General features: G+C 43.2%; 1 protein-coding gene across 1 annotated transcript in view; it reads right to left on the reverse strand.

The window, feature by feature from the left end:
• The window catches only part of SH3RF3 (SH3 domain containing ring finger 3), a 94,773-nt gene extending 86,657 nt beyond the window's left edge, over positions 1-8,116 (reverse strand). The window contains exons 1-2 of the mRNA XM_009883106.1: positions 8,087-8,116; positions 6,200-6,475 (exon numbers count right to left, since the gene is read on the reverse strand). Of these exons, the coding sequence (XP_009881408.1) occupies positions 6,200-6,475; positions 8,087-8,116 (306 nt within the window). The remainder of the gene's footprint in view (positions 1-6,199; positions 6,476-8,086) is intronic.
• Positions 8,117-13,843: the final 5,727 nt, after the last annotated feature.

Here is a 13,843-nt window from a genome sequence, read left to right on the forward strand (position 1 = left end):
AACTTTTTTCTGATTATAAAACAGGAGATTAAGCAAAGTGCAAATAAATTCATACTGCTCAAAGTTTCTCCTGACAGAGTTAAAACCTAGAACATACCAGTCACTACAAAAACTCTGGTGACTAGAACTAAACCCTGAGTTTTCCCAGCTTGAGTTGCTCAACTTGAACTTCTGCTACCCTGTCTGTCTGCTGGGGCTGTCATACCAAACCCAGCCTTGAGCCAGCTCTGCTTGCTACAACGGGTGCGGAAGGCAGCCCTCTCTGCAGGGCACCTCCTGGATGCTCAGATCTCCTACAGCCAGAGGAAAGGAGTGGGCTGAGAGAAACCGTGAAGTGAAATTTGCTAAGATGCCATTCACTCTCTCACAGCATCCGATCTTCCTCTGTTCCTGTGCAGAAATTTATAAAAAAGAAGAAAATATCTTCCTCCAGAAAGCTGAGATCGAGTTCCTTGCCGTTATCACTTTATTTCCACCACTCACTCTAGGCAAATAAGAGCTACATGTGGTTGATCACCTTCATGTAACAAGTTATCTATACTAACTGGTCAGGCAAGGGGAGCTGTTTTTTTGCAGATCCTTCTCACACAGAAAAAAACCCACAAATTCCTGATCCGGGATGTTCAGACTGTGGATTTACGTTGATAGAAAATGACCAGAACAGGGATGTGATGTGATGTACTTTGCAGTTTTTGAACATGTGCATTTTGAACACGTGCACTTTCAAATAGTTTAAATGTTTCCTTTGAATTATTCATCTGAATGATCCATTAGGGGAAAACTCAGAGAAACAGCCACAGACTGAGTCCTTCAGCTATTTATTACAGCTGGAAAGATGCAAAAAGAATTTGTGCATTTAATTTCCTGAAGAAACAGATAGCATTCCCTTCCAAAGCCCTGTCTGCACGGAACTTTTTTGATCTGTGTAAAGAGCTGACAGTAATACATCTCTGCAAAGTTTCCACATGCTCTTACAAAAGACCAATTATCATAAATTTTGAATCTAGGTAAAGGGGTAAATGAGGAAAATAAAAGACTGCATCGTTTTAAGAACCTGTTATGAGTGTTCCTACTTTCTATATTTGTTCAGCTATTTTCTTAAAAGACTTTTTAAAAACCCAGAATGTGATGGGTCTACCCTTTCGCTGTATGTTTATGCACACATACATAATCTTATGTGTGTATGTGCATACATATGCATATGCATGTATAAATGTACATATGTATATATGTATTTGCATATGTATACACATGTAAGATAAAAAATTAAGAAAAAAGTTTTTAACTGTAAAACCCCAGAAGCACTAAACTGGATTTTGTTGGAGGTACTGTGCAATCCCATCCCTGGAACAGGCTGCACAGACACCTGGCAGGAAAGGTTTATCCTGCACTGATCCTGTTCAAGGATGGGGCAGGGAACAAGTGACTTTTGAAGATCCCTTCTAACTTTACTTTCTACAGACCTGTGAAATCTGGAAGCCTTTCCATACACTGATCTTAGTTTGCCTTTGTTAGGTCTGGCTGCTGAATGCGGTCACATATATGAGAAAATCAGATAGCTGCACATCCCAAGATGCGCTGACATTCAAAAAGTGTGTCTTTGTGGGAGAGCAATGTGTAAATCCTTGAGAATGCTTTCCATTACAGAATTCGTTTTCAGAAGGGTGTTGAAAATCTCTAGGAATTACAGCAAATCCCAAAATTCTTTATTAATAGAAAGTTTCTTTCATTTCGCAGCCCGCGACATCATTTTATACACTGGGCTAGTGAAAGCTTCAACACGAACTATTTTAGTACCTTAAATTAGTTGGATAGCCGTGCTACTTATAAATCCCTAGAAAGGTTCCCAAAAGGATCATGAATAGTAAAGAGCCACAGATCTCTTGGCATACCACTTCAACTTTCTGAACTTCACTGTTTCACATGTACTAAATTGATTTCCAGGCAGCATAAAGGAATCCAAGCCTCAAATCTCATTTCAAAAGCCAATGGTATCCACTGTAGTTTGATAAAGATATCTTGTGCTCTTTTTATGCCTGTTGCTAAAGTCTCTAATTATTTGCTCTCTCCTACTTGCTCGAGTCTCTCTCTATTCTTCAGGACCAGCTAGCCTTGCGACAGGCACGTGGGACCTGCAGTTCCAGTTTATAACCATTATCAGAAAGGAAGTCAAAGATAAATCACATAAAAAAGCAATCTGATTGACAGAGAAATGAACCCTTTTGCTGAGAAAACAGCACAAAATTGTGTCCAATAACAGTCATGATTCACAGCCTGATTTTTACTCTAGTCATTAACGGCCATTAAGAAAACAATACAAAGCAGATGTGCCTGCTATTCTGCAGAGATAACAACTCCATCTAGAGCACTGGGGAGATCTCAGCGATGGCAGGACTGGCAGGACGGCATCATCATCATCACACAGTGCTTGGTGCACCCGCTGCCACTGCTTGCCAGCTGGCACGAGAATCCCAATTCCTGGCTACCGCCAGGATGGTCCCTCTGTGAACAGCAAATGCTGCTGGAATTGAGCGTGAAGGGGCTGGGATACTGCTCCCCAGCCAGGAACCAGTATTGGATGTGATGGCTTCAAGACTGGCACAACATTTGCTAAAAGCCGCTGTGGGCCGGGAACGAAAGTGTTGGAAAATTACGGAAATAGTTGAAGAGATTAAAAACTGTGATGAGCAATAAAGCACGGGAAACTGTTGACACTACCTTGACAGGTTTGATACTCACCTACCACTGGGACTCAGCCTTCAAAGGGCCATGTGAACTCACGTACGCAAAGGATGGTCAAACACCAAAACGAAAGTGTGGGCTGAATTTGGTCTTAGTCTAAGGCTGGAGTAGTTACACAAATAGACATCAATGCAATTATTCCAGATCTGCACCACTGTAGCTGAGGCTTGTACTAGAGAGTGCGTAGCCCAAGGGAGGATGGGTTATTTTTTAAAACAGAGACAAGCAAGAGCCCAGGCTCAACTGGGGTACCACATGAGGGGACATTAGAAAGCTGAGTTAAATGAGTATACCCCAAGGGCATGCAATGAGACTCTGAAGGCCACATGATGATTTCTACCATGCTGGTGAACATCAGGAGTTAACACTTCTGAAGTTACTGGAGTTAAATTGGTGCAAAGTCGAGACAAGGCTGGAACCTGTGGTTACAGAGAGCAAAACAACCACTAACTGACTGATTTGGCTGACCACTGCCAAACACTGAGGAAAAATATGTTAAGTCACAGATCTGGGATGCTTTGTCTTCTTGTAGCCACTGCAGAGGAGGGAACAGTGGTTGGCCCCTATACCTCTACATGTGACTACTTTGGAAGGAGTTAGGGGAAGCAGTCCTCTTGGTGTAAGAGGATGACAGGTTGGAGCTTTATTTGTTGCACAGGATACTCAAGAATGAGGTTTCTCTGTCCCTCACAGTTTTATACCTACATATACAAAATTATTATATTTGATTTATCTTTGGCTTTTTATCTGGAAAGTGTTTCATCAGGAGATGAAAATGGGTAAATGGCAGAAGCCCTCTGCAGCACTGCCCATGAGGATCAGGGTAAAGCAGACTTCATTTCCTTGCAATCCACCTCTGGAACAACAGGATATTTTAATTTGGAAAAAATAACCAACCTAAACTAGTAAGAGGAAAACCCAAATATCCTTCCTTTGTTTCCTTTTACTGCACCAACAGATATTCTGAATGCATCATAACAAAGGGGATGGGAAAAAGAAAAGTCCAGCAAAAGAGCAACAAAACATAGCGATACAGAAGATCCCTATGTTTGATTTCTCTTCTTGAAGTTTCTCTTCAGAGCAAAACTCTTCTTAATTATATGTTTATAAGCAAAATCCAATTACAGGTGTCTGGTAGTATTAAATGCATTGCAGGACACAAATAGCTTATACTGGTTTGTATAAACGGTATGCCAATGCAATCCCTCTATCCGAGGAAAATAGCATAAATGAAACTGAGATCAGGTCCAGCATCTTCAGATGCAAACTGAGCCATTCAAATGATGAATATTGCTCTGAGTGACAAATCACATCTACAGCAACGCAGCGTTCATGAGTCTGTGCAGAGGAACTGACTGCATTAGCAGATGATCTAAAATCTGGGCTAAACAGGAACCTTCATCAGCGCAGGTGACAGCTAAAATTAGCATTGAGAAAACTGATGAAAACATGACGGTAAAGTCCTGAGATGAAAAAGAGATTATTCACTGTCAGGGAGAACAATGGGCAAGACATAAAAGCAGTTACAGTGTGACAGTGCATGTAGTCGAAGGAGCAAAAGAAGAAAACAGCAGTAGAAGAGAAACCAAACCCTCTTGGGGAAAACACAGTCATCAGGGATAAAAGGATGCAGACAGTAACACAAGGGGTGAAAAAAAGGAAAATTGAGGGATTGAGAGTAGCGCTATACAGCAGAAAGAAATGCTCTGAGAATGACATTGGACAGCCGAGAAAATGAGAACTATCAGTATACAAAGACAGTTATTGTAAGGGAGGTATACTAATATATGGCACCAAATATATCAAATACAAAAGTGTCTAGGCAAGGACCTGCTCTAACAAAGAAGGCTACAACTGCCTACCATACCTATTAAGTTTCTTAGATCAAGCAAGCAATGAGTACCTCAAGCGGACAAGGAAGATTGCTTCTCAGACAAGTCAACATTGTACCTCTGGGCAAGCAGCGAGGAAAACAACATGCCAGCAAACATATATTTACTGATAGGATCTCAAAGGTAACTTCTGGCTAGCTTTCTGTTAGTGCATGGCTGCTGCTTCTCACCAAGCAGCCCACTTCCTCGCAGAGATTCACAGCTCCAGGGAGCCCGGGTAGTCGCAGGGTTTGCAGTGTTTGCAATCAAACACTTCACTTGCTATGGAGCAAAAGTGCTTACAAATCTCTTGTTAAATAAATATGAGAAGGTATACAGTCTAGGAAATTGCATTCTGCCGAGAAAAGTTGCATGAGTGAAAAAGATGTTATATTCGGTGAGAAAATTATATGCTGCAAATAATTCATTCAGCTATAATAAGTAGCCTCAAAAGAGGAGGTCAGTAAAATCCTAGCAAAGGATATTTTTATCATCTATTTCATATTCATTTCCAGCATAACTGTTATTACTTTATGTGATACTATAACAACCACAGACAGCTGAAATAAAACAGAAAATGACATTGAACAGGTTCTCCATGGCATTCAGTGCCATAAATTCACATTAGGGGGTAGGCTTTATTTTACTCTGGGTTTCTTGATATCCATGAAACCCACCTAAGGTCAACACAAATTGCTAGGGAGGGGCAGGGGAGACAGAAAGCAGGTGGGGAGGTGGGGAGAAAGCGAAAATGTGACATTTTAAATCCAAAGGAAATTACAATATCTCAGTTTTCTCTCATTCCAAATGGAATTTATTAAACATTTTGGTTTTAAGAAAACAAAGACTTTTTTTTTAAATGTCTGCTTTTTAATGTCTTTATGTTCTTAAAATAGGAAATACGGTGATACATGATGATAGTGTATTTCAACTGCTGTTTGGTATATGGTATGATGCAATATATGTTTTGAAGCTGAATGGCATTTTAAAACATTGGTACATCTGATTCAAATAGGAACATTAAAAGACACATTTCCATTAGATTTTTTCTGAAATTGAGTCATTCTTGCAGAACATTTCAATGCAGATGAAATGTGTGCTTTTTAGACAGAAAAATGTTCTCAGAAAGTGTGTAGCCACTTCTGTTTGTTTATTTTCACTGGCTTTATACCAACCTTGCTGCACATGGCACAACCTATCTCACCGGTGTCTCCTTTAGACAAAACAGGAGCAATTTCCCTCTGCAGGGAGGACTTACAAGTTGGGAGAAGTCAATGTCCTTCAGCACATGACATGAGGGGACGCCCCACTTAAGAAAGGAAATTCAGCCCCATCAGCCTATCCCCACTAGGCTGCCTGAGCTCAAGGGCTTTAATTTTCTCATACAAGAAACCAGCTGAAAGAGACAAATGGAGTGCAAGGTGTCCCTGGGAAGCGCTGACCGGGGAGGCCAAGCAGATGTCCCACTGGTCCCAGCACCACCATGTTTCAGGTTCAGCTGTCAGCACCCCATGTGCCCCATCAGTCCCTACAGAAGCAGCTTTCTAACATTTTCTGTTTAAAAAAACCCCAACCTATTCCCCTACCTTGGTGAAGGTCAGGCAATCTTTGTCTTGATCTTTATCCTTTATTTCAAAATCATAAAGTGCTTTGCCCTGAGGTGGAGCTTGCGGGAGAGGCTTGATACACTGGATGTAGCTGGCGGGGAAGAAGCCGTGGTTCCCATTGAGCTCCCCGTGGTACCAGTTCTCGTCCACCTTCCGCCGCAGTATGATGATGTCCCCCTTGTTAAACTTGAGGTCACCGGGCTCTTTTCCCTCATAGGTGTAGAGGGCTTTGCCATAAGGAAGCTGAGAAACACACTGGGGAAACAAAAGATGCAACACCTTTAAGCAAACTCAAGCCAGCACCAATTTCCTTCTTAAAGTCACTTTCAGCTAGAAGCAAACTGATCATCCGTGACCAAATTACCCCAATGACTGCAGCTGACTGCTACATAACACTATAACCTGGATCTTACAGGAAAACTAGGATGTGTGTGACAGTGAGACCGAGAAGGTAAGCGTGTTATGCCAGAGGAGGCACTGTAGTTCTCTTGAAGCTCAGCTGAAACCCGAGGTACCTCTTACACCATCAAGCAGCATCTGTTAATTTGCAAAATATCCTATGTAAGCAGACTGCTGTTTAAACAAGTAAAACTTGACATGTGTAAAGGTAAAATATTAGCCGTTTTGACCTTCAGGGTTGCTTTGGTTTCTGAGCCTCAGAAGATAAACAAAACAAAACAAGCTTAAAGATTCACATGGTTCTAAAAGTTGGCAAGTTGAACATTTTTCATTGCGTTTGTTTGAGCAACTCCAAACATTTTTGGGTTTGAAGCTTTTAGTTTAGCTTTTGATTCTGTAACCAAATACTCTTACTTCTTTTAAAATCCCCAAGTCTCACGGTGCTCACTGAGGGCTACTGTAAACAGTTATAATATTCTTTGTTGCTTATGAATTAACGTCCCTGTGGAAAAGCAGAATAGGCAGAATGCCTCAAATCTTTCTTTTAGAACTAAAAAGAGCTCTGAGGCTTTCACTCTCATTAAAAGAAAGAAACAAACTTTAAAAAAAAATTCACCGCACAAGAGCAAAAAAGCCTAAAAAGTTAATAGTTTGGTGTGATAGAAAAGAAAAAACGATTTGATGGAAACTACTTGATTGTGATTAGGGGTTGGACTAGATGATCTCCAAAGGTCCCTTCCAACCCTAACCATTCTGTGAATTCTGTGAATTCTGTGAAGAAGTCTTCCCAGAGTTCACTTTGGCCTGGTGCAAGACTATCTCACCCAGGCTGTGATCCCATGGACAATTTTGTTGGTGGAGGTACCAGTTTCCACAGTCCTTGCCCTCCCTGGATACTTGTTCCCTTTCTTGCACCCCCACAGAGCAGTGGGTGACCGTGTTGGACACCGCTGCCTGCCACTTTGGTCCTATAATAGCTCTTTAACCCATACTGAGGGAGAAAAGGGGCTTCCCTGGATTATCCTCTGCCTTTTCAAATTTTATTTAGCTTGAGCTAAAAGTCAGCTTGCAAGCCTCAGTGCAAATATGTAGCAGCACGTACCACAGGGGATGTTAACAGGGTGCTGTAAAGTCAGCCTTTCATAAGAGTCTTTTTTTTCAGAGATGTGTTTATAAAAATGACATGGTTTTCTGTTGCCTATATATGCCTACGAGTAGTCTGTTCCCCGCTCTGCACACTGGCTGTCAATGGGGTGTCCTACAGGGACAATGAAAAAGTAAAGGCATGTTTAATAAAACAACCTGGTATCCCCGTGGGTGTTTCTTATGCTTTTACTTGTAGATGACATTCCTGTGTGTAAGAACAGCACTTGGATGCTTTCCGCAGAGAGAAGGTGGATTGGCCCTACAGAAACACTCCATTTCCCCACCCCAGTCTGAAAACAAGACGCTGGGATGACTTTTTACGGTATTTGCTAAAGCAACAAGCAGGGACATTTTTCGGGTATGTTAAATGGACCAGTGCTGGTAGGGCTGGTTTTATGCTCTTACACCTGCATTTTTCGGCAGGAGGAGGAGAAGCACCAGCCTGCCGTCCGCGCTGCCTGCCAGCCCAGCCTCCCCCGGCTGCTTCTGGGCGCCAGATGGTCGCTGCGGCAGGCAGATACCACGCTGTTCAAAAAGTAAGTTTCTTGAGTGCACCTTCACGCACAGGCGTTAACTTACTCGTTTTATTAGGAAGGGCTTTAGTAGCCGTGCAGGTCTTGGAAAGCACGTGCAACAGGTCTCCTCGCCTACACCATACAGTGAAGGAGCAATCAAACAGGCACAGCTCTACAGAGCACTATCCCTGTTGTCTGGACGGGGATTTAATTTCATTCACATGTGTCCCTAGCTCTTGGTTTTCTCATTACCAATTTATGATTCCTTTTTTTTTTTCCCCCCCTTTGTAGTCTTTTGGATTTTGCTGTATCTGAATGAAGGTACCTAGTTAATGACCAGCATTTTGGAAGCACCTTCAAATGACACAAAAAAAAAAGCCTAAAACCAGAAAAGATAATCAACAGCCAGCTAACAAAGCATATATCAAACTGTCTCTGCCAAATCAGTGGCATTGTCCTACTGATATTTTTCTCTCTGCCAGGATAGTTATTTCCCTTGACACCAAAGCTTTCTGCCTGTCCCCAGCATTTCAAACATTAAGCCTATGACACCACGGAACTCCTTAGGTGAGGCATAGATTGCCTTACCTATTTGAAACTAGAAAAAAAAATACTCAGCTGAAAGACTACGGAGCCTTGTAATAATTTAGAAATAAAAGATTCATTACTTTAACTCATGCTGGGAGAAGACAATTTATCAAACACTGAGTAAGACTTCTGCCAGGTGTGCACTGAACCACCGCTGATCCAGGCACACGCCTGGCAAGCACGCTCCGTATCGCTTACCCTAGATGGGGCCTTCCTATTCCCAAGATCTTTGTAGCAATTCAAGGTCAGATCACTTTCTTTACTTTTTAACCCCTTTTTCTTCCCAAGCCTCGTTTTACTGTGCTAAAAGTGAACAGCCCCCAGAGCTACAGGAAAAGAAACTGGATTTTATTCAGTCTCACACATCATCAATGAAATTCTTACAGAACACATGTTGGGCTTTTATACCTGATTATTGAGCTGGCTAGAAGATGATTCAGGTGCCTGTTTATACCTTAACCTGATGAAAATGCAGACTTTCAAGCAAAACAAACAAACTGCAAGACAAAATTTTAATTTGAAATCTGGCATGGTTTTATTTGGAGACCCTAATGTGGCACCTCAGGGAATCTGCAGTTTAGGTGCTTGTGTTCCTGTTCTCTTTCATGGGCTTAGTTATGGACCATGTCATCTGGGGACTGTCCTCCATAAAGAAGATCTGCACATAACGTACTTAAACTACAACTGCCAGTGGGAAGGTGCTTCCAAAATAAAATGTTTCAATTATCAGCTGCAGCTTTTCTAATTCTGAGCCACAGCTTTTCAACTACAAAATCTGTAGAGGCATTTTTTAAAATGAACATGTTGTTTAGTGGAAAAGACACCCTCCTATTGAAACATTGCTGTAATTGAGACATTTCCCAGCCTTTCTGTAAGGCCAGAAGAGCCCATTTTGATTTAAGCATCCCAGGTAAAGCTTGCATTTACGGTGGCCCAGGCAGAGGTAAAGAAATAATGGAGTCCTCTAACCCATTTCAAATAAAGCTGCTTTTCCCATCCTAAAGCTCTAAGCGTGTGCTACAATCTGGCGTTCAGAGTAATCAGTGGTTAGACGACCAAAGACAGAAATTCAATGTCACAATTACAAAAAACAAACAACCCCCAAAATAAACTCCTGAAGCTTCCTTGATAATATTTTCTTGCGAAAAGGTCCAACTTTCAGTGGACCTTCAGTGGTCAGATTATATTAATGAATCCTGGTCCCCAAGAAGCAGATTTTGGGAAGTTTCCCATTATTGTTCCTACTTTTGGTTAATCCATAAATGAGAAGGAAACCAGATTCAGAAAGCTCCTCTTAACTACACCTGAAAGGAGTAAGCATTAAGCATAGTTCAGAAACAGAAGAAAAATGATCACTGCTGCTGTTTGCTAGTTTTAACGTCACTCCCCATCAACAGGTGATTCTCAGAAATCTTCCTATGATTCTATGATTATTTTCCTCTTTGTCAAATCTTTGTGAAGTGCAATTCTGGCCTAATGACCCCCTTTTTCTTCACTTGATTCCCCCATTTGAACGGGAAGGAGATTGGCCAGGACCGACCTCCGACTCGTGGGCACGTGCTGGGGAGCACGCCCTTCCCATTTTCTGGTCAAAATCTCTGTCCTGTGCCCTGTCCTATTTCCCCTCAGCTCTTTCTTCCATGCAATGGCATTTCAGTAAGACATCATCACCTTCAGCATGCCCAGGCGGTCCTTCTTACGAAATCTTCTAATCTAAAGTAGGCTGCAAAGTGTCATCTAAGGGATCAGACTAAAGAAAAGCAGAGGCAGGCAATAGTTTTGGTGGAGGCCAGTGATAAGCACATAGAGATGTTCCTGCAGCAACTACAGGAGTGCTTAAACCTTCCTCTTGCTCCCTGCTTCAGCAGAGCAAACCCTCCTTACCCCTCCTCTACCGCTCCTGTGCCTGGGTACCACTGCAGCAAGAGCTGGTGGACACCACCGAGCCACCGCGCTACCCCGTTCCCACCACCTTCATCCCCTGCTCCTCAGCCCAAGCCCCTTCTCAGCTGCGCTCCCATCTCAGGGTCTTCTGTAACACTACATCCCAGGAGGGAAAATCCCTTTCCCAGCCTGGCCTCAGCACAATGATTCTCTCCCCATGGCACCCAGTTCCACAACGGCCACTCTGGCAGTCGGGGACTGACACGGGAGCAACCTAGCTCCCCTGGCAGCAGCTCAGTGTAGACCACCACCCCATTATCTCCCTCTTAGGCAGCTCTTGACAGTGCTTCTGCTCTGAGGGATGACTGCCATCAACCCCTCCCCAGTTGCCGTGAAATCTGGTAGGGCATAATGCAGGCCGCCACAAAATTAAATGGCCTCCACATCTGACTGTATCAAGAAATCGATTTGCTCTGTTGATTTATTGTTACGTTAACTGGAATTCAGCTCTGATGTGTATTAAATTTCAAAACTCTGTGTGGGTGTGTATAGAAATAAAGAATGTAAGAAAGAAAGGAAGGAAGGAAGGGATGAAGTCACAGTCAATGGCAATGGCCAGCTTCTTTTTCCTGCCAGTAAATGCGCACTGGCACAACGCTGAATACTGCCAAAGGTTTCTTTTCTATTTCAGCAATCAATACTGACGTAAAAGCCTGAAGCGTTAATATGCTGAAACCCCCCCTTGCAGAAGCCTTAATGATATGTTGGCAACTCAATCATTCTGCATTTGTGTTTCAGCAATGTCAAATGGCAGCAGTTAAGCAGAAACCTGCTGGCAAATTGACAAACAACAGCCATGAAGCAATTAAGTGGCAACGCTGGAGAATTTTTCATTACGTATCCTGAAGAACAAAAGGAGGAGGAAAAAAACCCAAACATGCTTTTTTCTGATAAATTCTCCCAGTAGAAAGCTTTGTAGAGCGTGAGCAGCACAGGTAGCGTAGGCCTTAAGTTTTCAAATGTTACAGAAAAGAGATATTTCCCAATATGCTCGAAAGCAATGCAAGCTCGAACACAGGTCAAAGCCTGCCAGCTTCTGCATGTGATACTTGATGAAGGAGGTCACTACTTAGAAAAAGACCTGACAGTTGCCCAAAGTACAGTGTGGGTGCCTCCAGAACATGCTTCACCTACTTCACACTGTTTGGGAAGGGAAAATATAAACTTCCCTGTGCAACCAGTTTTTCTTGAGACAGCAAAAAGAGCCTGGATGTCTAAGATGAGTGTGCCTTCAGTTTCTGCGTCTGTGGACAACAGGGAGGCTGACCAAAATCATCAGAGAGGCTGGCCAGATTCGCTGGCTCACAAACACACAGGAGGAAAGTCCAAGACCATTCCTTGACATCAGTACATTGCATTATATAAGAACTCAAAAATAAAATACAGAGGGGCAAGGCCTCCAGATACTAAACCCAGACAGAAATGCTATGAACCAACCCTTTGCTCAAACCAAGTTTGCGTTCAGATTCCTGAAACCCAAGAAACCTCTTGAGGCTCCAGCTACAGCTCGTCTCTGCAACAGCAGAGCAGAAGATTGTTTTTCTGCCATGGGAAAGCCATGTTAATGCTGAAGGGTAACCTTGCCCAAGCTCTTGCCTTGTGCAGCTCCAGCTGTACAAAGAAGGGAAAGCTCAGTTTCTTTGTGGCAAGGGCTTCCCCTGCCAGCAGGGATCCCCCACCAGAAGCAGATGTGATGCTGCCTGCCCCGTGGGGCAGCACCCTCACCTGGCCCCTGTTTCAGGGAGATGAAGGGATGACAGAATCGGGGAAACACAAAACGTGGAGGAGTGTTTAACTCCTCCTTCCTTCTGCTTCATGGGCCTTGTTCACAGCCAGAGCTAGAGGTGAAGCAGTAATGGATGAAGCCTAACAGCTGCTGGAACAGCCTGATAAGAGCACTACTAAGTACAGTAATTTATTTTTTTTAAGGCTGGACGTAAGTCATCTTAGCAAAACACATTGGCATGTTGCTTGTTGCAGTTCAGATTTCTCCAACATCTCCATATCCCCCATCCTCCAAATACACATCTGAAGAGTCTGTTCCTCTGAATGAACGAATACACATTTATCTCCATGAAGTACTACCAAGTGTAAACATCCAAAGCCAATCAAAATTCAATAAAGAAGAAAAGACACAGAAAGGAAAAAGTCATGAAAAGCACTCACATCTCGGTGATAAACTATAATTAAACAGAAACCACTGCTGTAAGGTATGAATAATAATTAAAACACATATTGTTAATTTTTTGCCTCATTACTCTGAAGCATCACACAGATCTGCCAGTCTGCGCAAGCAAAGATTTGGTGGCAACTCATGGGACTGCATTTACGCCTTCCAACTTGTAGGAAGCTCCCCAAGAGCAGGCTGGGCAGCACTTCAGCATATGTTTTCCTGCCATCCGTAACAGCTTTGCAGAAATTGCAGCAGCTGTGCGGGAGAGGACAGGGGTTGTGTGGCGGAGCATCCATCAGCAGGACTGCTGAGGAGGAGACGGGGTGCGCCCCGTTACTAGCACCCGGATCTTGGCATGGAAAGCACCCGTTCAAATCAGCTGAGAGCGACTTAAATTGTGAGTGCGAAACACCTGCTTGGACCCCTTTGGGATGGAAAAGTGGAAGGCAGTCTGGCGTTCAGAGTAGTCAGTGGTTAGCCCAAGCTACTCAGTCGTGGTGGCAATGACAGCCATGTCTGCCAGGCTCGGTGAGGACCACGGTGTGAAGGGCAGCGGGGGCTGCGCACTGCCCTTTGCTCTTTGCAGCCCAACCCTCTACAGTTGCTCTCGGTTTTCCACCTTTCAAGAGCAACGCATTTCACTTAAATCAATAGCGGTGCTTAAAACACATCTCTTCCAGGAAGCACGAGAGAGCCCTTGTACATGCAACGAGCTGAAGAAACAAGGGGCTGGGGCAGACTTTAGCCAGTGCAGGTACAACAAATATAAGATCTATAAGATCTATTTTATACACTGTAAGATCTGCGACCTGCAAAGTTTTTAGTGGCTTCTGTCCTCAAGAGGAACTTTCGGGGTGA

Source organism: Charadrius vociferus, unplaced genomic scaffold (assembly GCF_000708025.1).
Source record: "Charadrius vociferus isolate BGI_N301 unplaced genomic scaffold, ASM70802v2 scaffold92, whole genome shotgun sequence".
Classification (NCBI taxonomy): Eukaryota; Metazoa; Chordata; class Aves; order Charadriiformes; family Charadriidae; genus Charadrius; species Charadrius vociferus.